Below are 24,884 nucleotides of genomic sequence, written 5' to 3'. Positions count from 1 at the left end.
ATCCACACACCCCCTTTTGCCCACACATATTTGAACTCCTACCCAACAACAAAACAGCTTTGTTTTTGCCTCACAAGATGCATTGTCCTTCATACAACTAAAGCTGTCCCCTGTCGCCAATCAAGGAGATGCAGCGTTCAATATTCGCTGTATCCACTTTGAGACACAGGCATACTGGTCCGTCTCTGGGCCATGATAATTAATTTTTAGATTCATTTGTAGCTCCATCTGAATATTCTGTACTGGAAGACTAAAATTTAAAGGTAATATCCAACAAAACTCATACAAATAATAAAAGAGAAGAAAGGAATTAATATATATAAACACAGACGTTCTCATTATAATCTTTATTTCTTTAGCTGGTCACACAGTTGTGGTTAATATTTAGTTTCCTTCTTGTACTGCCCATTCTTTGCATTCTTTGCCTTCAGCCACTATGTCAGCTGGTTGGGGATTTTGCCTGATGGTGTGACCTAGTCTTCATTCCTGAAGGGTCTGGACCTTCAGTGATGTTGCCTTTTTTTTTTTTTTTTTTCTACTTTTTTTTTTTTTTTAAAGATTTATTTATTTATGCATACAAGACCTTGGGTACAGACCAGAGATGCAGGGGGGTGAGAAGATTCACCAGAGACAGAGTGGGGAACAGAACAGGCAGACTGAAATACACTGCTGAGGGGAGCAGCGGGTGAGGAAGGAGAGGTCTGCTGTGCCATGTGGGTTGCTCCCTGGCCGGCTGGGGATTGAACTTGTGCTGCAGAGGCTGTGGACTGCTTCATAGCGTGGTGTTAACCCCTTGAGCCGCCAGGGAGGCCTGATGCTGCCTTTTCTTGTTTACTGTAATTTCCCCTTTTACCGTTGGACATGGGGTTCATAAGAGGAGCTCTAGAGAACCCCTGGGCCCAGACACAGTCCTTGCTTTGTTAGCAGCAGCTACTTTCTCCCTTGTTATTGACATCAGTCTCTCCAGGCAGTAGACTCATGTTCTTTCTTTGCCTGTTGGTTCAATGGCATAAAGAGTTCATAATGGTAGTCCCAGTTTCTAATTCAATGAGACTGACTATGTCCTCTCCCGGAAGTGTTCTTCCCTTGGCAACTGAAACTGTTAAGCCAGAAGGTCAAAATTGTAGGGATAGAATTTTAAAAAGTGGGTTATTAAGTGTAGTGGTGAGAAGAATAACTCCCACTTTTCCTTCAGTGTCCTGAATTGGTATTCTGACGGTGGGAAAGACAGCACTGTGTTCATTTGTCATTGATTTGAAAATTACTACAGAAAAGTAAGATCCCTGTCCTCAGAATGGTGTCCTTCAGCGGGTGCCATAACTGAGTCTTTATGGGCCATTCTGTGTTCTGTTGTTAGGCCCGTTGCTTCTGGGTAATGAAATGTGGAGCAAGATCAGTGAATTTCATGGGCGTGGGGCCAGAGCTGTGCTGCTTTTGCTGTAAATGACTTCCTCAGTGGAAGTGATGTTGTATGGAATACTGAGACTGAACCAGTCATTCTGTAAGTCTGTAGATGTGTTACTGGCAGAGTATTGTGGTTTGGAAAGGCAATTACAGGTGTATCCAGTGAGGGCAAAACTCTGCCCCTCCACAATAGAAGGGGTACAGTGTAATCCACCTAATGCTAGGTGTCACATTGGTTCCTCTCACAGAATGGCGCTAAATTGGGCTTAGTAATCAGTTCAGCCTTCATGCGAGGAAATTCATTTGCTGAACTCATTTATAGTTTTCAGTTCTGCCACCCTGCTGGCCACTTTGCACGTGGGTCTATTGACCAAGGACTCGGCTGATTGGGAAACAAGACTGACTGACATTCACAAACATGCTGTTTTGTACACTTAACTGTTGAGAACCTTCAACACAGTAGATGTTCTGGAGGCACTGTGTGCCCGTTCTGAGAGGTGCATCCACATACCTCTTCCCTAAGACTGTCAATAGCCTTCCTGTTCTGTCTCTCCAAGTCATGACATCCAGCCACAGTTAGGAGCAGTAAGTGTTAGCAGCTGTGACAGGTCATATCACATGTCAACGTGATCTGCGTGTACATCTGACCACCTCTCAGCCTTGGTGATCTGGGTGAATAAATGTATTACTTGAGGTTGTGACCACTGGCAGGAATGGGGAGATGTCCATTTTCTTCAGGCCCCTCAAGCGGGGCTGTAATCCCAAAGCCATCTACCTCTTGGTGCCAGCACAGCTTGCAGAACCCTTAGCAGACCCCAACATCACTGAGGTGGTGGGCCCTGGACGGAGATTGCAAGGCTCCTTCCTCATTGTTTCCTTTCTGCTTCCTAAAATTCCTTATTTATCCTGGAAGTGGCAGCAACTTCCTGCTGCAGCAGTTGAATCAAGCTTGCAGCTTTTTCAGCACTTTTAGAGCGAGCCTCTCTCCACCCCTTCTCAGAGACACCAGCAGAAGCATCACAAATGATTGTAGTGGAGGGCGGGTGGAGAGGTAATGCTGGCAATTATTTCATAGGAACTCACTCATAATTCTGTCCCCCAAATGAAGACTATATAACAAACTGGGCAAGGGAAGAGTAGAGATGAGATAAAATAGTAGTTTTCACCCTTGGCTTCACAACAGAACTACTTGGGGGAACTTTAAAATACCCAGATGCTTCAGCGCCTTCCCTAGAGATTCTGATTTAATTGGTCTGGGGGTGGGACTTGGGTATTAGTATATTTTTAAAGCTTCCTATGTGATTCTGTTGTGTAGCCTAGTCGAGAACACCTGATGTAAAACAATGAAGAAGCCAAAAATTCTTTCTTTCGCACGGGCACACAGTTGAATGGGAGACAGAAGACTGATGCCAGCTAACACAAGCAACCCCTGCTCTTTGCTGGCTGAGCAGAGGGGCCACGAAAGTGGTCTCTGGGCTGCGGTTGTCTTCTAGTTAGTAATGCTCTTGTGTCTGCTCAGTCCTTGTCCAGCTTACGACTCAGCTGAAGCTGGAGCAGACCATCCACTGTCTGCTGGACGAGTGCCACAAAGAGGTCAGTAAGTCGCGGTGCCTTCTTGAGTACCCACCAGAGTCCTCAGATGCCAGAGCTGGGCTAACTCTTCGAAAAGATGAGATTGAAATCCAGAGAGAAAAGGGATTTATCTGAGGTCAGAGTCTTGATCGCAGCACCTGGTTTGGTTCGGGTCTTCTGATCCTGCCCAGTTGGCTTTGCTGCTTCTTTCCTTCTCTTTTTTGTTTGCCTAAGCCCCCCCCCCCCGACCCGTGAGGAGGTTCCAGCTTCTTGCCATTGTTGTCCTTGGCCTATTTTCTATGTACTCCTACACTCAGTACACATTTCTGTTGAGTAATTTATGTATCTTGGTTTGGTGTTTTTATTTGGTTTTGAATTGTGCACATTATTTTGTACTGAGGTCATTTGCTTTTGTCAGCATCTAAGGTAAGCACTGAGTAGGTATGTTTTGTTTGTCTTCAGTGTAGTGAAAGAGATCAATTAAACAGTAGTATTTTTAATATTGTAGTATGTTTAATATTTAGGAATATAATTATATGTTTATATGATTATAGCAATTATAAATTATATTTGTTATAATGACTCTGCATGTTATTTATCAGATTGAATTTATATATATATATATCAATATTTATCATTATGATGGTACTACTTAACTCTTATTGAGCCCTTTATATGATAAGCACTCTGTTAGGTGTTTTGCTGAATAACTCATCCAGTCCTCCCAACCACCCTGTGCTATGAGGATGGCACTGTTGTTTCCCATCCGAATAGTTAAGAGTCTTGCCTAAAATACTACAGCTAGTTTGTGAATTAGATACTGGTGTCTGGTAAAATGTTTAATAGTAACAGTAACGATAATGATAAATACATATATGTATATGTTTGCCCCGAGCCAGCATTCTGTTTTCATGACATTTCGAACTTTCATCCTCCACCCTCACCACCATCAGTTTCTGACTCTATAGGAGGCCATATATGCTAATTTCAGTTCAGTTTGACATATTCCGAGATATGGATTGTGAGATGAATTGACTCAGTCCTTTCCCCTAGGATTTCAGTCCAGCAGGGGTATTGGATGCTGAGCTAAAGAGGCTGACTATGGGTTGTGGTGAGACATGCACAATGCAGGTGTTGATGCGATTACAGCAAGATGAATTTTGGTGGGCGATCTCCCTACCTGATTTATAGAGTGGAGTGTGTTCACTCTCTGTAGCTGTGCAACATGCCCTCTATGCGAGGCAGCCTGGCCACCCTGACCCTTCTTGGCAAGCTGGTGGATGCCATCCCTGCTCTGGCAGACAAGCTTGTAATGGAGCACGGTGAGTGAGCTGCCACTGCCCTTTCACCTGTTTGTCTCACTGCCACTGGGTGGTTCGCTCACTGTGCATACCAGGGAGTCATTGCTTCCTTCTCTGGGCTTTAGCTTCCCCAGCTGCAGAATGTGCTTTCTGTTGCCCAGTTTGGAAAAGTTTAGTTTCTTTCTTTTTTTTTTTTTTTAAAGTTTAGTTTCTTGACTCTGGTCTTGGGCTATTTCTATTAGTTCTTTTAACACAAACTAATTAAGTACCTACTCTAAATCTTCCTTTTGGGTGAAATAAATTAATTCTGGAATAGAAACATCTTTTAAAAAAAAACCAGTAAAATGCAAATAAATATCTCACTTAACTTTTTTAAACCTTCTGGTTAAATGTCCAGGAAGCATGTATTGTGGGGATTATAGTAGGATATAATACCCCATTGAAGTGATAGTTTGGAGTTTCATACAGCAGTTGACATTTTCCCCTGGCCCTTTGGTTGTTTTCCGGACAGGTGACCTGATGGAGCATCTGTTGAGGGGTTTAGTATACCCCAATGAGGGAGTGCGAGCTTCTGCCTGTTACCTCTATGGGAAACTGTACTCCTCACCAGTGGCAGCTGAGATGCTTTCGGGCCATTTTCGGGAGAAGCTGTGTTCCCTCTTTCTTTCTACCCTGGATGGTGCCCAGACAAAGGAGCTACAGATCAACTGCTTGGGTAAGATATGCAGCTTTAGAGAAGAGAGGACGAGAGAGCCTATGGGATTTTGTAGAGATTTTGTGGAGTGGAGATTATGTTACGAGGACTTGAGATATTGGCTGCTGTAATGGTGAGGAAGTGTGCTTCTTTGTCCAGGATAGAGGCCATGGGTTTGGGAGACAAGATGCACAGATTATATGACACATGCCTGGAGTTGGTATGGCATCTTATGAATGTTGCCTTTGGAAGAAGAGGTGATAGATTGGGGTGGCACTTTCCCGCCTCCAGGCTTTGCTGCCTCTCCGGGTGCCTCCTGTACTTGCTGCCAAGTTAATCCCCACACGTACACTACATCCTGTCAGTTTTCCTACTTGGAAAATCATCTATGGTTCCGTCCAGCCACCAGGGTAATATCCAGGTTTCTACGCTCATTGTTTGAAGTACCTTAGCAGCCCCGGTGCCCCCTCTCAGTCTCTTCTGCGATATCTCTATGTAAGTATACAAGATCCATCATGCTTCTGAGCAGGGAGCTTTTGTATTTGCGTGGAGCAAGTGGGCCCTGTGATTGGTGACTTGTAAGTATACAAGATCCATCATGCTTCTGAGCAGGGAGCTTTTGTATTTGCATGGAGCAAGTGGGCCCTGTGATTGGTGACTGGGTGACTGTATTTGCATGGAGCAAGTGGGCCTGTTCCACAGCAGGAGCTGCAGGGAAAAGTATAGTCTGTGGTGACAACAGCTTCTTTTCACAGTTTGGGGCAAGAGCGCTCTTATGAACAATTCAGCAACGTGCAGTGACTGTTTGTTTTGGACCAAGCCTTGTGCTGGACTCTGGCATCATGAGGATGATCAAACCGAGCTGTATTCTAGGGGAGTTCATACACCAGTGTGGGAGGCAGATGTGGACAGTTAGAGTCTAGGGTGGTAAATGCTGTGGACGTCTCACAGAGAAGGGTGGGATTCTTTTCTACAAAGTTCTGGAAGTCCTAGCTGGAACAGTTAGGCAAGAAGAAGAAAGAAAAGTCATGAAAATCAGGATGGAAGAAGTAAAAATTTTCTCTGCAGATGCCATCAGGTTAGTTATAAAAAACCTTAAAGACTCCATCAAAAACTTAATAAATGAATTCAATGAAGTTACAGGATACAAAATTAGTATTATTTCTATAGACTAACAACCAACTATCTGAAAAAAAGATTAAGGAAATAGTCCCTGAGAATAAATACTTGGAAATATCTATGAAGACAAGAAGTTTCTAAAGAGAGGTGGGGAATGAGAAATAAATGGACAGTGTTGGACAGCTGGTGCCAATTCCTATGGAAATTATCTTTGATAACATTTCTTCTGGGGAATAGCTGAGTTTATGATTTTATTTTTCAAAATTCTGCTTCAGCAAGATGTCAAAATGAGGAGAGGCTATGGAAACTCATCTGATTGCAGCTGTGGTTATGGAAGAGGGCCACCACGAGCCACCCCCCCCCCGCCCCACCTGCCAAAGAATGGGTAGAATTAGTCATCTCCATGACCCTAGTCCTCCTCCAGTGGCCGGTGGCTGAAGAAGGTAAATGTCTGCTCTAAAGAGCAGACAGCTGGACATGCACAATCCAGCAGAAGCAAGCTGTCAAGGAGTGGAGGCTGACCGTGCCGGACAAGCAGATGAATGTGCTGTCTAAACAAGAAATGCTCTGTGTCCTCACAGATGAGTGAGGTCGCGCTGGGAATTCCCTGTAGTGGGATCTGGCATAACTGACATGCAGGTCTATCAGTGCACATGGTTGTCTCATTTTTTGGTATTGTTTATGAAAGTACTAGTATAGTTTTAATAATTGTTTTTAAGTTATAAAAGTGACTTCTCATCTTTGTAATTAAAACAAAAACCCCGAGTTGGAAGAGAAACAAAAAACTATTCGGTACTGTTAGTATCACCTTTTTAACTTCTGAGATTATTTGTGTTCATTTATTTGTGTTCATTATTTGTGTTCATTTATTTATTCATTATTTGTGTTCAAAAATTGCATTGTACTGAAAAAAAACAAATTTCTAGAGGATGTCTGAGTGGGACCCTGGGCACACTCTGGTGTCTGTTCTCTTATCTTGCTTCCTAACCCCTTTGTTTCCTAGGTTTGCTGAGGCAGCTGCTGAAGTATGATCTCTTTGTGTCCATGATCATGGACAGGGCTGTGCAGGTGGAGAGTGCTGACGGTGTGGAGGGGCCACCAGGAGAGACCTCACTGCCCTTGGTGCTCAAAAAGGTAGTTTTGTTGTGATTCCTGGTTTTCAGGTCCAGTAACAGGGGCACCCGAGTGCCTCATCCATCACTCCTCATCCATCACTTGTCCTCATCCATCACTCCTTCACATCTGAGCATGGAGATTACATGCAGCAACAGACACAAAGCTGCCTCATTATTTTAGGGTTAAAATTCAAGCTTCTCAGCTTGGTACCTAGTACTCTCTTTATCTTGATCCTGCTTATCCCTTCAGCCTCACAAGTCTCTTGCACCCCATAGCCTTCAAGGACTGTAGGGCTCCCTGGCACCCTGGGTCCTTTGGGTAGACATGCCCCGCTGTCAATGCTTACCTCACCATATTGTGGATGATAAACTGGGAGCTTCTTTAGGGCAACACCTGAGTCTCCTCAGTGTTCAGTACAGGGCTGGGCAGAGTTACTTATCCTCATCTGTTGGCGGGATTGACAGCCCAGGTTGTGGGGGTCCTTCTGGTGGAAGGAGGAGCCTGCTCATGAATGGGAAGGGCACAACTGGGGATAGGCAAAGTAGGTATTAAAGAGCCAGAGCAAGCTACTCCTCCTTGTTTCCCTGGGATGCCTCTGGAATGTTCTACTCTGGGGGTATGAAATCTGAAGATTGAGCTCTGAGTCTCAGAACCAGAAACTCTCATTCAAGTTTCTTTCTATGTTTGTTTCTCTGCTGCCATGGTAGGGTATATTTAGAAATTCCATCCTTCACTCAGCAGGGGCACAGAATCACAAGTCCTCACAGCTCGCCAGGCAGCATGATGGGAACAGGGAGAGAGGTTAGAGAGTGCTTCCTGGGGAAGAGGACTTTGCAGAACAGAAATCTTGGCTTAGAAGCCCTGCTCCCATCCATATGAGGACTGTTCTTCCACTGGCGATTTTGGATGACGAGGTTTTTTTTTTTTTTAATTATGGTAACCAGCAAAGTTGGGCCTGGAATGAGGTGAGTGGGGCACTTGCCTTAGGTGCAGATTTAAGGGAATGCTAAAAATTTTGCTATCAAAATAAACAATATGTTTATGCAATTAAAAAATATAAAAAATCCACGATGAACAAAATGTCAAATAAAGATAAGATCAGCCTATATCCTTGTATTTCCATCCAGGCATTTTTATAACTGCCAGACTCTAATGTTGTTCCTGATTTTGGCTAATGATCAACTTATTCTCCCAAATTTCAGGTCCCTTAGAATATATTTTCAGTGTTTGTGTTCCTGCTGTTACAGTATTGATTTGTTTACTGGCACAATGTGACATGTTACAGTGTTGGGCGCTGGGAGTATCATGGTGTGTAAGCAGACGCGTTTCTTGTCTAGAGAGGGAAGACAGATAATAAATAAATGGAAAAGCAAAGTAAGTCTAGATTGTGCTAAGTGCTACAAAGGAAATAACGAGGAGATGAGATGGGGAGGAAGCCAACCCCAGGCTGAGTGGTCAGGCAGGCTTCTCTGAAGGGCTGCTATTTGAGCTTGTACTTGGAGAAGCCGGTAATAAGCAGTGATCATTTAGTTTAAATAAAGCTGAAAATAAATCAAGCAAACAAGCAAGTGAGATGAGGAGAGGGCAGTAGAACATCTTAGGCACAGGGAACAGTAAGTAAAGATTAGAGTTAGGGAAATGCTTGTATGTTCCAGAAACAGATGGAAACTAAAGGTACTGGAGGGTGGGTGGGAGGTGAAGGAAAGTGGCCTAAAATGAGACTAGAAATTAAATAGTGTATTAGAATTTTTAATAGATTTTTTAAAAAGATTTATTTATTTATGCATACAAGAGCTGGGGTAGATGCCAGAGATGCGGGGGGTGAGAGGATTCACCAGAGACAGAGTGGGGGACAGAACAGGCAGACCAACTGAAGCACACTGCTGAGGGAGCAGCGGACGAGACAGGAGAGGTCTGCTGCGCCCTGTGGGCTGCTCCCTGACTGCCCGGGGATTGAACTCGTGCTGCAGAGGCTGCGGATTGCTTCATAGTGTGGTGCTTAACCCCTTGCACCACTAGGGAGGCCCTAATAGATATTTTTATAATTAATTTTGCTTCTGATGGGAGAAGAGAGGTGAAATGTTTCTCAACAGTGTAAGGAATATGCATTTTAAACCAAGAATCACTGTTTTTGTTTAGTGGTTAAATATATTTTTCTAAGGCACTTTTTTTCATGTGTAACAGGTCTGAAATAGGGAGACATCTTACCGTCATTGATGTATTGTTGTTCTTTTTTTTTTTTTTTTTTAAATTATTTTTTTTTAAGATTTATTTATTTATTCATACAAGCACTGGGTACAGTCAGAAGTGCGGGAGGGTGAGAGAATTCACCAGAGCCAGAGCGGGGAGCAGAGCAGGCAGAAGGACCGAGGTACACTGCTGAGGGGAGCAGCGGGCGGCAGGAGAGGTCTGCGCACTATGTGGGACCCTCCTCAGGTGGCCGGGGAGCAGCCGGGGATCGAACCGGCGCCGCAGACGCTGCTGGCAGCTTCGCAACCAAGCGCTCAACCACTGCGCCACCAGGGAGGCCCGTATTGTTGTTCTTAATTCTTTGTTTTTTAGTGGTACATGAAATAATGGTTTTCCTGACACCAATAGCATCTTGAAATACACTATGTCAGTTCTTTTCTAAAAGAGATGGCAAAGAGTAATATATCTAAAAGCTCTTTTAAATGTTAACAGAAAGGCTGTTTGTGTGTCAGCTAATATGGCTGAGGTGACGTTAAGCTTACAGTTCTCAGGTGCATACCCATACCAGACAATGGGTGTGACTTGCTTCTTTACCTTTGAAGCTTTAAAACCAGACACACTTTCCTTTTTCCGGTGATAATTATTCTACTGGGCATTTTCCCCAAAAAGTCAGTTTCTACCACACTTAAAATCTGTGGTTTCAGTGAACTCTTTCTTGTTTTCTGAAGGTGCTATAAGGACTCCTAATAGCTGTGGAGTCCAGTAGGAGTTTGAATGTTTTTCCTAAAACAGTGGAAATACATTGAAATGTTTTGAGTAAGGTGTAACCTGATCAAAAATTTGGTTGGGGAAGGCATCTTTGTTTTGGGAAGACACCTAGGTTTGGACTTGGCTGACCTGGGTTTCTGCCTTAACTTTGCTACTTATTAGCTCTGTGGCCTGGAGTAACTTAACCTCCATGGGCTTTAATTCCTTCCCTTGTGTGTGTGTGTGTTGAGGCTCCCTCAGGACCACCCCCAGGCTCAGTGATTTTCTAGGAGGACCCACAGGACTAGGTGTTTCGTCATACCGGTGGCTGTGGTGAATGGTGAATGAATGTAAAGTAAATTAGTAAAGGACAAGGTGTGGCCTGAGCCCAGAGAAGCAAGGCTCATGCTTTCCAGAGCCCCTCCCAGCAGAGTTGCACAGGAGGCCCCTTATTCCTCTGGCAGTGAGTTGTGAGGCAGGGAGCTCATTAGTCTCAGAACTCAGTGTCAGTGCCCAGGGTTTTTATTGGGGCTGGCTGGTCACATAGGCACCCTCTGCCTGGTGCACACTAACATTCCAGCCTCCCCCGAAAGAGAGCAGGTGTTTAACTGAAACTACGTGGCAGATATATACAGTGCAGTGACAGCGGCCACGCTACCAGTTCTGGGAGTGGCAGGAACCCTCCCAAAACTCAACCTCTCCAACCCAGTCAGTGGTCAGCCCTGCAGGCAGACTTCTGAAGATGACACACAGGCCTGCTCCCTTAGCTCTTCTGCACTCTTCACCTGCTGCTGTTCAGAGACCGCTCTCCATACTCCCTACCTGCTCTCCCTCAGCACCATCCTTGCAATGTGTAGCTTAGGAGAATGCAGAGCAAACGGGGATCCCGTCCTGAGGCACCCGGGCTACTTACCTCTGGTCCTGTCAGTGGTGTGGCTTGGCACTTCTTGGCTGCCTGTTTCTCCAGCTGCTTCTCTCGAGAGACGAGACTCTGCAGGTGGCCAGCGCTCACTGCATCACTGCGGCCCTGGTCCACTCTCCAGCCAGGCATGCTCCGGCCTTCATCCATGCTGACATTCCAGGTAGGGCCCCTCAGAACTTCTCCTCTGAGGACCCCATAGTTCTGACTGGAGACCCCTGGGGCATGGCAGCAGCAGCAACACGGTCCTGTTGGGGGTTCTTTGATAACATGAACTCGGGGGTGGGTGGGTTGGTGGCAGGTTCAATTGTACTAGACAGATTCTAGGAGGTAGGTCTCATTAGAGTCTGAATCCTCCTGCCACAGATTTCTTCCTGTGACCTTTTTGTTACTGCTCTGCTGCTGCTCTCTGTCATTCATTGCACCATCTAGGAAGAAACACCTAGTGGGGGTGGTGGAAAGCTCTACAGACCAGAAGGCAAAGAGAACCAGTGTTTTCTTGTTATGAGCCAGGAAGTAACGTCCTGAGGTGCCTTGTAAATGTTGCCCCATCAGGTGCTGATCTTTGCAGCTTTCTGGGTAAGGAAGTTGAGGATCAGAGAAGGGAAATAACCGCTTAAAGTTGACAAGGCCCGTCCCTGGCAGAGAAGGCGACAAAGTCAGGTCTCTCAGACTCTAAAAGCTCTTTGCTCTGGGTCATGCTGCTAGCCATCCTAAGAATTAGAGGCCTGAGTTCCAGTCCCAACTCTGCCACTAATAGCACCGCCCTCTGAGCCTCAGTTTCCCCATCTGTTAAGAAGACAGGTTGGTAATCCTGAGGGCACTTTCCAGGTGTTTCTGTGAATTAATGATCATGTCTCATGGAGAGGGTGTGTGAACAGATAAAGCAACAGGAGTGAGACGCTGAGTCCATCCACGACCCTGGCATCAACTACTGAGCCCTGATCACACCGCCGCCATTCAGTGTTACTTCCCCTCTCCCCCCAGAGTTCCTCTTTGAGCGTCTGTCCTCTGTCAGTGAAGTGCTTGTCTGGTCCAGTTACAACTGCTTGATACTTCTGGCGGAAGAGCCACTCTTCTTTTCCAAGTGCCACACGGTGTACGGTTGGTAGTAGGAGTGACACAACTCTTGGTGGGGCGGGGGGCGGGGGCGGGCGGTGGAGAGCAGGGGACAGCGCTCTGGAGTTGGGTGGCAGAGCAGTGATGGGGGATGTCAGGTCATCTCCATCCATCAGCCTAGATTCCATGAGCAAGCTGTGACTGCCTTGCGGGTCAGTCCTCTCCTGTGCCCCAGACATCACTCTAGCCAGTGGTTTTGCTGAGTCACCCTCAAAGTTTCTTGAAATCATTTCTTTTTGTGTCTTCTTGTTGATACTTTTCCTGTCTTGGACTTTCTATATCACATCTGGATATTTAGACCAGGCACATCCAGTCATTCATTTTATTTCACATTCCCTTTCTATGCCAGATGCCTGGCTGAGGCCTGGAGATTTAGAGACGTTTGTAACATGGTCCCTGCCCAGGATAGAACCAAGCTGATAAGAGCTCTGCTAGAGGCAAGGATAGGAGTCTCAAGGGCTCAGGGAGACTCACAGCTCTGCATGCGTGGATCAGCGCAGCTTCCTGGAGCCTGGAGGTCTTGACCTGACTCTTCTAGGAAGAATAGGGATGTACCTAGGGGAGAAGACACAGGTAGGTCAGTAGCTCTCACTAAATACTGTGTGCCACGGCCTCTCCTGGGGCTGGTGCTGGTTTCAGGGAGACAGATGAATCCAATAAGGTCCTGTCCTGAAAGATCTTACAGTCTGGTCCTACCAGTCTCCGGGGACTTCCAGCTGATAGGTGCCATCCAAAGCCTCTCATCTCTGCTGGGCGGGCGGTGAAGGAACTGCCTGGCGCTGATCTCTGATCTCCCGTGTCCTTGATGTAGGGATTGAGTCGGTGGTGAGGAGTCTGCAGAGAAGCCTGAGCACAAACAACACAGAGCTGCACAAGCAGGGCCTGCTGCTGTTTGCTGAGATCCTGACTCGGTGAGCACAGCAGTGAACAGTGGGCTTGTCGGGACCGGTGGGACTTCATGCTCTCATTCCTTGTCCGCCACTTCTCAGGCAGCCAGAGGAGATCAGGCTGTTCACAAGCTCAGCCATGTGCCGAGATGCTTGCCACACCCTCCAGGAGGCGGTGGGCAGCCCCGTGCTGGAGGTGGCTGCTGAAGCGATGAAGGCCGTCTCTGCTTTTCTGAGGTGAGACCAGACCGGCTGGACTTCCCTGCCCCTGCATGTGCCTGAGACCCAGTCGAGGCCAGGCCAGCCTCCGGGGTGCTGCTTCTTTAGGTGGGGAATGTTTTTGAATTTGTACTTTTTTTTTTTTTTTAGATTTATTTATTTTTATATGAGAACTGGGGTATAGGCTAGATGCGTGGGAGGGTGAGAGGATTCACCGGAGGCAGAGTGGGAAACAACAGGCAGACTGAAGAAATACACTGCTGAGGCGAACGGTGGGCGAGACAGAGGCCTGCTTAACCATGTGGGAATCTCCCTGACCGGCCGGGATCAAACCCAGAGGCTGTGGATAGCTTCACAGTGCAGCGCTCAACCACCTGTGCCACCAGGGAGGCCCTTCAATTTGTACTTTCTGCTGCTCTTTTTTCTCTGTTCTTTCTTTCTGGAACTGCCATTTGGATGTTGGACATCCTGGATTGGTCATCTAATTTTCTTTGTTTTCTGATTTTTTTTCATCCTTTTGTCACTTTGCACTAGCTTCTGGGAGATTTTCTTGACTGTATCTTTCAACCCTTGTTGTTTCAATTCTGCTTTCATATTTTTAATTTGAATGAGGTCTTTCCCGTTCTCTACATGTTTTTAAAAATAGCATTTTGTTCTGTGTTTATTTTACTGATGTGATTTTTTTCTCTCAGAGGAGCGTTTTACTGAAGTATTCATTTTCCTCCATAGTCTCCTTTGTGTTTTTTTTTATTTCATATTCTTGCATTTCAGAAGCTTACTTTCACACGTTATTACTCTGGCTACCTTCTTATTCCTCAGGACTACAGGGTCCATGGGAGGTGCTGTGTGTGAGGGGCACTTGTCAGCTGTGGGCTTCAGGGAGGAGGAGCTGCCTGGGCATTTCCCTTGAGGTAAACCCAGATGCCAGCACGTTGAGATCTCCTCTCAGGCTGCTCAGGTTTCCAGAGGGCACACTCCGGTCTCCTGCCTGGAGCAGACAAGAGTTCTGGGCCTCTCAACATTCCTATGTAAACCTCACTAACCCCACAGTGGTTTTCAGTACAGGCTTCTGTCGGAACAACTGGAAACCCTGTGTTTTACCTTCTTTGGATTAGAGCGCCGGGCTTCTGCCAGACTTTTGGGAAGGTCATGGCTTTGCTGTATGGAGTGGAAGAGGAAGCTGAGGCTCCAGCTGTGTTTAAACAAATCTGTAACCAATCTTTTTCTTTTAGTCTTTTTGTTATGTCTCTTGGTTGTCTCATGGCCTTTCTCCTTGAATGCTGTCAGCTACTCCCTGAGTTTCAGCTCTATAGTTCTAGCATGTATTGGTTTCCTATTGTCACATGGAAAAGTTACCACCAGCTTGGTGGCTTAAAACAACAGGTATTTATTCTCTCACTGTTATGGAGACCAGAAGTCAGACGTCGCCATGATGGGGCTGTAGCCAAGGTATGTGCAGGCCTGCCCCTCACTGCAGGCTCTAGGGGGATCCTTCCTTGCCTCCTCCAGCTCCTGGTGCTTCAGGCGTCTGGCTTGTGACTACATCACTCTGGCAAACTGCTTGTGTGATCACATTTCCATTTCTTCTTCTTCTTCTTCTTCTTCTTTTTTTTTTTTTTAAAGATTTGTTTATTTATACAAGCACTGGGTACAGTCAGAAGCACGGGAGGGTGAGAGAATTCACCAGAGCGGGGAACAAAACAGGCAGAGCGACGAAATACACTGCTGAGGGGAGCAGCGGGCGGCAGGAGAGGTCTGCGTGCCATGTGGGACCCTCCTCTGGTGGCCGGGGAGCAGCCGGGGATCAAACCGGCGCTGCAGAGGCTGCGGGCAGCTTCGCAACCCAGCGCTCAACTGCTGCGCCACCGGGGAGGCCCGTGTTTCATATCTTTAAACCAAAGAATGTATTAAAAGTTGTAGTTTCGGGCCTCCCCGGTGGCGCAGCGGTTGAGCGCTGGGTTGCGAAGCTGCCTGCAGCCTCTGCAGCGCCGGTTCGATCTCCGGCTGCTCCCCAGCCACCGGAGGAGGGTCCCACATGGCATGCAGACCTCTCCTGCCGCCCGCTGCTCCCCTCAGCAGTGTACTTCGGTCCTTCTGCCTGCTCTGCTCCCCACTCTGGCTCTGGTGAATTCTCTCACCCTCCCGCGCTTCTGACTGTACCCAGTGCTTGTATGAATAAATAAAAAAAAAAAAAAAAAGAAAAAAAGAACCCTGCTTTTAAAAAAAAAAAAAAAGTTGTTGTTTCTTGTTCCCTCAATTTGAAGCAGTCTCTCTTGATGCTCCACGTGGATGACTGACTAGGTTAGCACCCCAGTGCTTTCTCTCCCTTCTCCTTACTGCCTCCCACATCTCGGTGTCAGTTAGCTGTGTCTTTCATTTTAATTGTAGGGTTGTTCATATTTATAGTCTCTTCTACAGCCTTATTTAAGTTTGCGGTTTGACTCTAGGTTGATTCTAAAAATTGAAACAAAAAAATAACATTTACATTACAATGGCTTCAGTCTGCCTCTTTCCTCCCTTTGTCCTTTCCAGGATTTGAATCTCTGTATCTGGGGTGAACTCGAGTGAAGGTGAGATGAGTAAACCAACAGGGTGACAAAGGCATAGAGTCAGAGCAGTGTCCACCGAGCCATCCATGCAGATTGTAAGTCTTGTGAGAGACAGTGTTAAGGGGGCTGCTCGCTACTTTTAGGCAGGAGGTGGTAGTTTACTGTGCAGTGAGAATGAGCTAGATTTAGATTTGTAGAAGGACCAGGGTTAGCCACAACATGTGAGTGGGAAACTCTGGGGATCGCGAGGGCACAGCCTGGTGATGTGCAAGGGGTACCCAGTGCAGCACATGGAGAATCCAGAAAGCTAGGTGGGTCAGGACTGTGGAGCGTGATGGGCAGTGGACATCCTTAGACGACTTCACTTGACTTTAATTTCCCAGAATGTGTCCTGAGGCGGTCCCTCTGAGCTGAAGTAGTTGAAAGGATCTCTGGGAAGCACACTTGGAAGGAGGAATGAGGAGTGAGAACGGCTGAAAAAAAATGTGCAGATGGTGGAATCAAGGCCTGTGGTCAGTGTAGGATAGAAGCCTCAAGCTTCTAGAAATGAATAATAAAGCGGGAATCAAGCCCTAACTCTATGTAGTTAAGTAAGTACCTGCTCTCAGCACTCAGGAAAGACCCAGGGGCGAAAGTCAGCAGAGGTTTCTTTTTAGCAGCTGCTCTTGGTTGAACAGCATCTCTCTAAAACTCGTGTCCACCTGAACCCATGAACATGAACTTATTTGGAAATAGGACTTTGTAGATAGAGTCAAGTTAAGCTAAGTCACGTGACATGGGCTTTTAGTCCAGTGGCTGGTTCCCTTATGACAAGAGGGGGATTTGGACATAGAGCGATGCAGTCATGCATGGAAAGCTGGCTCTGTGAGGTTAGGGGCGGACACTGGGATGATGTAATGAAGCCACGGAATGACAGGAGCTGCCAGCAACGACCAGAAGCTGGAGGCAAGGCAGGGTTCCTCCCTAGAGCCTTTAGAGGGAGCCAACACCTTAATTTCAGACTTTCAGTCTCCAGAGCTGAGAGGGGCTAAATTTCTGCCCTCCTAAGCCACCACCATTTGTAGTGATTTATTACTGCGGTTCTAGGAAACCTGTCTGGCCTGTCAGACAGGCAGTCCTTCCTTCATTTAATGTCTTACAGTGTTCCTAGCTCTGCTCAGATGAAGTGAAAAGGTGGACCTGGTCTCTGGCTCATTCACGGTCACAATTGGATGGGTCAGTGACTGCGAGTCTTTGGACAACCAGGGTTCACCCGGAGCCTGGGTGCTGCTTGTCTGCCTTTATCCCACACTCATAAGTTTGAATCTCCCAAAATAGTTTCCAGTTTCTTCTTATATCTCCGAGAAGGGGGTACTCACTTCCTCCTAGATAGTCCCCCTACAGGTTTCCCCCACTTTCCAGAAGTAGTGTTCCTATTTGGTTGGCCATTTTGGGGGGGGGGGGGTCTGGGAATGCTGTTACCATTAATTAATGTGGAATAATTTTTTGAGCATTCCCAGGCCCAAAAGTAACCTACCAAACCATGCCAAATAGGAATACTCGACATACAGATTTTGGGGGAAACCTGTACAGTTTTGACTCTTAGATAGTTGTTCTTTATACCAAAATGAAACCTGATAACATTTACTTATTGACCTTGGCTTTCCTCATCAAGGAAACAGCAAATCTGATCTTTTCTACCCCTAGAGAGGTTATCACTTATTTGAGGATGGTGGCCGTAGACATCTCTTCACACCTCTGTTGAGGTCTAAATAGTATTTCTTTCACCAAGTGGCATGTCTCAGGTGAAAAAAACCTTCTGTTTTGTTATAATAATAAAGCTGTAATTATAAGAACTTGCTATTATTAAGCTTCATGCTAGCTGCTTGGCATATATTATCTAACTTCATCCTTGGAATAGTTCTGCAAGGAGTGTACTGTTAACCTCTGTTTAATCAGTGAGGAAGTCAATTGGAATGTGCACAGGCTTGTGCGGCTGAAGAAGGCTTTTTATCAGATTAGAGCTGGGAGCCTGGGGTGGAGGGTTTGTTCTCTTGGGGTTTACTTACCTTGCCTGTGCCTCCCCCTGTCTCTCTGGATGCAGGAAGGACCATCAGAGCACCCCACCTGTGCAGTACAGGGCACTGCGGGCCTTGCTGGAAGCCATGCTGAGCCGGTGCGCAGACTTCTCCCAGACCCCACTGAACAGGAGGCCCCTGGTCAGTGCACCAAAGCCGGCTGCTTCTGGAGATTAGGCTGGGATGAGTCTAAGAAGATAATTATACACTGCCTGGCTGCTTTCTAGCTGTTTCTCACATGCACACACCTCTGCAATGAAGCACTGTAATGAGACACTTAGCTGCGGAGTTGTGAAGCTTAAGAATTGCTCTCTTCATTTTTATAGATTACGAAACTGAAGACACAGGGGTTAGATAATTTCTCTCTACAGTCCAACTGGCAAGTACCTGAGCTCAATAGTAAACCCCAGGGGGTCTGTACCCAAGCCTGCCACACACTGTTATCTTTTATGTCATCCATGCAGGTATGGTAAACATGCTCACACAGCTAACGCTGGATTCACTGGCATCTTAGAATATGCAGTGTGTTACATGCACTAATGTACAGTGTGTTGCAACTGTTAGCTTTTAATGGCCCATGGGTTTAAAAATCAGAAAAGATACTGTTCATGTGAATGCTAATTATGTCTTTCAAGATTAAGTTCAGAAACTGAGCTCTTCGTACCTGATGGGGCTGGGGGTCTTCAAGTTCTGGAGCAACTACTCTAGCATTGTGGCCAGTTGGTTTCATGTCCACTTGCCTCTGACAGCTTTCTGCCAGGACTGTGCCAAGAGCCTGTCCTGTGGTTCACAGGAAGACAGGCGGCTAAGGTTGCCCCTTCTACCATTGTTTAAGCAGCCTTCAGATGGCTGGGTTTGTGACACGATCTCCTCCACTCTCTGAGATCCCCTGTAGAAAGTTAGGTATAAGGGAGCCCTAACCCTGGTTCAGCGAGCGCCATTGTGAGAGGAAGAGGCAAGTGATCCTGCAAGCACAGACTGGGACACAGGAGCAGGAGCTGCACCAACAGGTTTCCTCTCTCTTTCTTACCCCAGGGCCATGCCTCCAGTCGAGATTCAGAGAAGGCCATTCTTCGGAGGGGAAAGTTCCTCCTAAGCACTCTGGAGGGATTTAGAAATGCCTGCAGGTGAGGGGCCTGTGATCTGCAGTAGTAGTTGTAGGGTGGGGTTGGGAGGGGCTCAGACAGGATGAAGTTCTAGAAGCAACATGTGACTTTTGAGGCCTTGTTGCCCAGTGAGAGGACTTTGTCTGGGATAGGGGTGGGGGGGGCATGGGTGTGAAGGGGGTGTGTGGAAGTAGATTGGAAATCAGCTAGCTGGAATAGGAAGTTTCTAAACATTCCCACCTGGTAAAATTTTGTTACTGTGAACAGAGGTTGTGTCTCATTCAGTTTTAATCCCCTAAGTAACCCTGTACCATCATGGAATGCTTGCTGAGTAGATTCAGTTCACGTTGTGCCAGGCCTGGTGCTGGAGAGTAGACAGAGAGAAGGTGGAATAGATCCTGCCCATAGGCACACACGGTCTCTGGGGGAGGAGACAGTTTTGTGTACATATGTGGAATTCATTAGGTTGTCCACATCTGAGGAAGGCATTCTGGGCAGCGGGGAGGTGTATGAAACAGCAGGGTGGGGTGAAGCAGCCAGCGGCTGCTTGGGGAGCATCTATCAGGTATTGTGGGATTCGCAAGGGAGCACCAGGCTGGCGAGACAGCTGCCAGGGCCTCTCCTCACTGAGGCCTCTTGGGTTTTCCCCACATCTGCTGGGCATACTTTCCCTGGTCCCAGAGCACCAACACGCCTCGAGGAAGATGCTTCTCGCCTTTTTGTTCCCCGGGTGGTGGTGGATATTCTCATACACTGATTTCTCAGGTTGGCTGTGGAGTTCCAGAATGAGCCTTCTGCCCAGGAGAATCCATTCACAGCTCCCAGCGCAGAGAAGGAGGACACCTTAGAGGCTTTCTCGGAATTTCTTCTCAGTGCCTGTGACTCCCTGTGTATCCCCATGGTGATGGTGGGTTCCCCTGAGCCATGAACAGCTTAAAGCTTGGGGAGAAGAATGTGAGTGAGCAGGGTGGGGAGGTGCTGGGGAGGTTTGCTGGACCTGCCCAGGGTCTCACTGGCGTTGCTCTTGTAGCCTCCTTCCTTGTGCTTTTAAAAACAGTCTCATTGCAAAACCAGTAGATACTCTCAAGGAAAGTAGAAAGCAGTAATAATGACATAATAAATGGGTAATGTTTATAGAGAGGTAAGTGCCTTGTATCCACTACCTAACTTAATCCTCCAGTGACTCGTAAGATGGTTGCTACAATTGCCCCAACTTAAAGGCGAGGTTGTCACATTCCTTTTAATAAAACATGTGCATGTCATTCTGAGAGCTGCGCCTTGTACCCTGCTTAGTAAAATGCAGCAGTGCGTGTCTGAGCATGGCTCCCCTGAGGCGCAGGCCACGTTCAGTAAGATGGGAACTGGCATCTGCAGAGACTGGTCAGAAGAGTTATGTTTGCGCTGACTCGCAGTTGAGATGGCAGGAAGAGCAGGGTTCCAAGCACTTGACTGCCGGGGTCACCTCTCCTGAGTCTTCCTGTTGGAAGTTTGGAGAGCTGCGAGCCCGTGCGACCCTATGCACCTGAGTAGGGTACCCCCAGACACCTGGGAACAGTTGGCGCAGGTGGCACCATCTCCTTCTGATCAGAGAGAGCCTCTTCCCTGGAGGAGCCATTGAGCCCAGGTCTTCAGGAGGGTCAATGTCCCGGGACTGGGGGTGCAGCCCTGACTGCATGCACAGAGTGCGACGCAAGCGGTTCCCATTGGTTTCCTCACTAGCCCTGCCTTCCGTCTAGATGTGTGACGTGTTAGAGCTGGATCTAGAGCCTGATCGTAGGATTGTCATGAGCTTAATTATTCTTGCTTTCTACTTTGTCTTTCGTGAGCATGCATTACTTTTTAAATTAAAAACCCATAAGAAAAGTATTTATAAGAACTATGTCTCTGAGGCCCAACTATTTACAGCAACAGGAGAGACCCAGGGGTAAGAATGGGCAGAGGAGGAGGAGGGAAGGAGGGGAGGGCCCAGCAGCATTTCATAAGTCTGTGAAGAGCTTGAATTGGAATCCAGGTTCCCGACTCTTCACCTGGAACTCTGCTGCACCAGGCTGCTCGTGATTCTCTTCAAAGATCACATGAAACAATAATGTGAAGGCACTTTGTGAACTTGTTGTTAATACTGTGACTGTAGTGATAGAGACTTGAGTGTCCCTTTGCATTGTAGGTTAGAAGCACTTTTTCCATGTCAGATGTGCCTTGTTTCTGGGGCGTCTTGTTTTGTTCCCATTTTACTCATTTTGGGAACATAGACTGGGAGAGCTAAAGTACCTTGCATAATTTGTTAAGTGGCAGAAGTAAGCCTTGTATGTGGGCTTGTGTCTTCGGGTAACGTGGCCTTTCTTGTGTCCTTCGAATGAAAGGGCTTAGTCTGCTCTTTGCTAAATTTGATGCTGTTTTGCTGGAACTTTCCTTCTTCAGAGGCTCAGACCCGGTGGGTTATGGTCTCTTTTTCGGTTCTTTGTAGAGACACTCGGAGCAGGCTACCCACCCAGCTTTGATGGAAGTTTTCCTCTCGATTCTACACAGCCTCTTTGTCATCGTTCCCCACATGAAGGAGAAGTTCTCCAAGAAGCTTGGTAGGTGCCAGGCAAGTGTGGAAGGGGTGGGGGGCGGGGCCCTGAGGCAGCTGCCCAGAGTCCTCCAGGCGAACAGGACCTGTGAGTGGGGGGCTCTGTGTATGTCTTCAGTGTCAGTGTTCGTGTTCTGCCCCGTGTTGGGTGGAAAGAGTATCATCCAGCAGCCAAATGTCCTTGAAGGAAGTTCTCGAATTTTTGGACACTGCTTTGAAAATGTCCAGGAGGTTCCAGTTTAGAGCCCACAGCATTCCTCTCTGCCTGTCACTCCCAGGCCCCCGAGCATTCCTTTCTCACAGATGTTTAATGTCTCTGACTCCTGGCACTGGATGCCGAACGTATCCTAGTTGAGATGGCGGGAAAACATTCCCCCAGACTCGGGATGCCTTCTGGGGCGGTGGCACTCGGAGTGCTAGATGCATGCACCTTCAGAAGTATAGATCTGGGGGAGGGGGAGGTGGTGCAGAGAAGGGATGCAGAGAAAGGCTGTGTGTAAGGACATCAGTGTGGCCCGAAGCCAGGGCAGACTTGATCAGAGGCCCAGACTGCAAGAGAGGAGAAGGAAGCAAGCCTTGCCAGCCAAGATGGGCAGAGCCCAGAGTAGGGGATAGAGAAACTCTTGGTTCCTAAGAGTCACTCTACTCCATAGCGAGGGAGCAAATTCTGAACCCAGGTCTATGTGACCTTGGTGCCGCCCAGACTCGGGAATCTCTGTAACAAGGCTGGCTTAAGCCCTTGCTGCTTCCTTCCCCCTTCTCCCAAGCTGCCTCGTACTTCATCAGACTGACGCTGGAACTGAAGGCCAGGTTCTGCGGTGACCGGAGGTAGGTGTGCTCCCAGGTAAAAATGAATGTCTTCCTCTGGAAATTTCTGGTCAAGTGGGAATTTCTGACTGGTCTGTTTTAGTCATGGAACCACGGGGTGGGGTGGAAGTGGGGATTCCCGCAGAGTCTGCTCAATACCTGGTGGTATGAACTTTTGTTTGATCTGATCCTGGTAAGACTCTCATTCTCATTGGAGGGCTCCAGTCACATCAGAACTGGAAGGACACTTAGACGTCAATTGTCTGCCCCCTCATTTTGCAGATGAGCAGGCCAAGGTGCTAAGAGGGTAAAAGATGCAGTGACCAGTAAGAGTCAGCCTGGCAATTCCAGAGGAGAGACTCTTGTTCAAAGTAGAGAGTTGCTGCCTCAGTCTCTGTTGAGGTTTCTAGAACAGCCTTCTCTGCCTTCCTGTTTATAATTTGTCAACCTATATCTGTAATTATGTGGCAGATTTCATTTGTTAGTGCCCGCAGGCCACAGGATGACCACAGTGTGGTCTGTTTCTCCTAGTGTCTCCATTCAGCGTTCAGGTGAGAATACAGGGGATTCAGAGTCACAACTTTGGATGTTTATATATTCCTTGACCACATATCTTGGATTCAACAACTTCCTCTGTTTCTAGTATTCTCTAGCCCTTTCCAGACCCAGGACACCTTTTCTTTTGCGGGGAGGTTTATGTGTTTTGCTAAATTGTCTTGCTGATTGCTGGTGGCGAGGCAGTACAGTACAGTTCATGGTGCCAGCCCATGTGGCAATGTCTTCTCTTGTTCTTGCTTCCTCTCCTCCAAGTCATTTGGCGCTAAACCAGGTGTGTTCCAGTTTCCTCTACTACCTGTGCCTCAACCTCCTCTCAGCTCCAGAGATGACAGGAGCCCCTTCCCAAGAAGGTAAGCAGCTGCATTTGACTGTCTTGAGGTCCATGGTGGTCTTTGAGAGTCTGGATGTCTTGCTGATTGGCTGGTGGTGAGTCAGCACAGTGATAAGATCCCTTTGCTGGAGCTCCTCAGAAAAAAATAGGAATGATGGAATTTATGCTGATGCTGAGGGAGGCGCGAGAACAGAATCAGAGAAGGATGGGATTCATGACTCCCAGACCCTTAGGCAAAGAGGGTTGAGAAAGACCCTAAAGCTCATCAAGCTCAGTTGCCCCCACCTTGACCATCTTTACAGCATCCCTCATAACTCTGGAGACCTCTGCTCCGAAGCATCTCGAACAGCTTGTCCAACTGCTTTCTTTATTCAGCAAGTATTTCTTGAGCATCTGCGGTGTGCCACTTTCTTTCCCAGCGCTAGAGCTAGAGACACAAAGTCCTGTTGTCACGGAGTCAGAGAGGAGGCAGCACATGTGTTGATACAAAGTCAGGGATGAGTAGGTGCTGTGAGCAAGGGGATGGCGGGTGATGGAGGGAGGAGGTCCATGTTCTGGAGGGTGGTCAGGGAAGGTCTCCATGAGGAGGTGGCATTTTAGCAGAGATCTGAGTGAGGTAAAGAAGGCCCATGCAGAGTGTCGGCAAGGGGACAGCAGGTGCAGAACTGAGAGCTGGAAGTTTTTCCTTCTGTTGCATATTCATCTAGCTGCTGCTGTGTGCCAGGGGGAGCCTGATGCTGCCGTGCAAGTGGTAGTGATGATGATGCCTCTGCCCTGGGGCACTCCTCTCTCCCAGACTCTGGCGCACTGTAATACAAAATAATGTAACAGTTTTATTCATTCAACAAATACTTTATCTTCTCTGTGGGTGGGGCTTAGTGCTGACCATGTTTCCTCCTTTTACATTTATGAAGACTGTCATCTCCCCCCACTTCCCAAACTTCTTTCTCTCTTGCCTTCTTCACACTGTGCTGACACAAGCCCTCCATGAATGTTGTCACTCCTGCCGGCCTGGCTTGCATCTCTCACTAGGCGGCCACCTCTCTGTGGTGTCCAGCACTGTCTGCTCAGGTGTGGGCTGACATGCAGACACCAGCGCGAGGACTTCTGCCAGGGTGGTGCCCAAGGCCTTGTTGGCAGCGGTGTCATAACAGCTACACCAGTGCCAGCCCCATGACTGCTGGCAGCTCCCACACATCTGCCCCTTTCCACCTGAGGCTGCAGTGCTCAGAGCACCAGGAATTGCTGCACAGAGCTCCCTCATGCACAGAGTGCATCCTTCTTGCCATCAGGAGAAAGGGCAAGAGAGAGGCTATGAGAGGCTCAGGGGGTTAGTTTCGTTACTAGCATGACGATCGCAGTGTGCGTGGTGGGCAAAGTGCTAACTTAGAGTCACACCCCTCATCTGGCTCTGCTGTCAGGTTACTGTGGACATTCTCCGTCCTTACCCTGTGCCTCGCCCTGCCTTCAGTCTCATCTCCTCCTGCTGCTGGAAGGCTCTGTCTGAAAACTCAGTCTTCTCTTAACTAATCTGGCCTTTGTCTACCCCCAAACACCAGCCGACGCGGCATCATCTCACAGAGGTGAAGTTTTCTGTGGTTCATGGTGCAAGTAAGCACA

The 24,884-nt window shown here is 47.5% G+C and overlaps 1 protein-coding gene across 1 annotated transcript in view; it reads left to right on the top strand.

Annotated features, from left to right (window-relative positions):
* Window positions 1-24,884, top strand: part of MEI1 (meiotic double-stranded break formation protein 1) — a gene marked incomplete at its 5' end in the record, with an annotated part of 54,423 nt that overhangs the window by 5,537 nt on the left and 24,002 nt on the right. The window contains 14 exon segments of the mRNA XM_084255771.1: window positions 2,924-2,997; window positions 4,193-4,298; window positions 4,789-4,992; window positions 7,094-7,224; window positions 11,111-11,225; window positions 12,050-12,166; window positions 12,993-13,092; window positions 13,171-13,305; window positions 17,920-18,034; window positions 18,929-19,020; window positions 19,765-19,906; window positions 21,464-21,575; window positions 22,336-22,396; window positions 23,186-23,283. Of these exon segments, the coding sequence (XP_084111897.1) occupies window positions 2,924-2,997; window positions 4,193-4,298; window positions 4,789-4,992; window positions 7,094-7,224; window positions 11,111-11,225; window positions 12,050-12,166; window positions 12,993-13,092; window positions 13,171-13,305; window positions 17,920-18,034; window positions 18,929-19,020; window positions 19,765-19,906; window positions 21,464-21,575; window positions 22,336-22,396; window positions 23,186-23,283 (1,602 nt within the window).

This window comes from Talpa europaea (genome assembly GCF_964194135.1).
Source record: "Talpa europaea genome assembly, chromosome: 15".
NCBI classification, from domain to species: Eukaryota; Metazoa; Chordata; class Mammalia; order Eulipotyphla; family Talpidae; genus Talpa; species Talpa europaea.
Note: the sequence above shows the minus strand (reverse complement) of the source record. Positions and strands in the feature narration are given on the sequence as shown.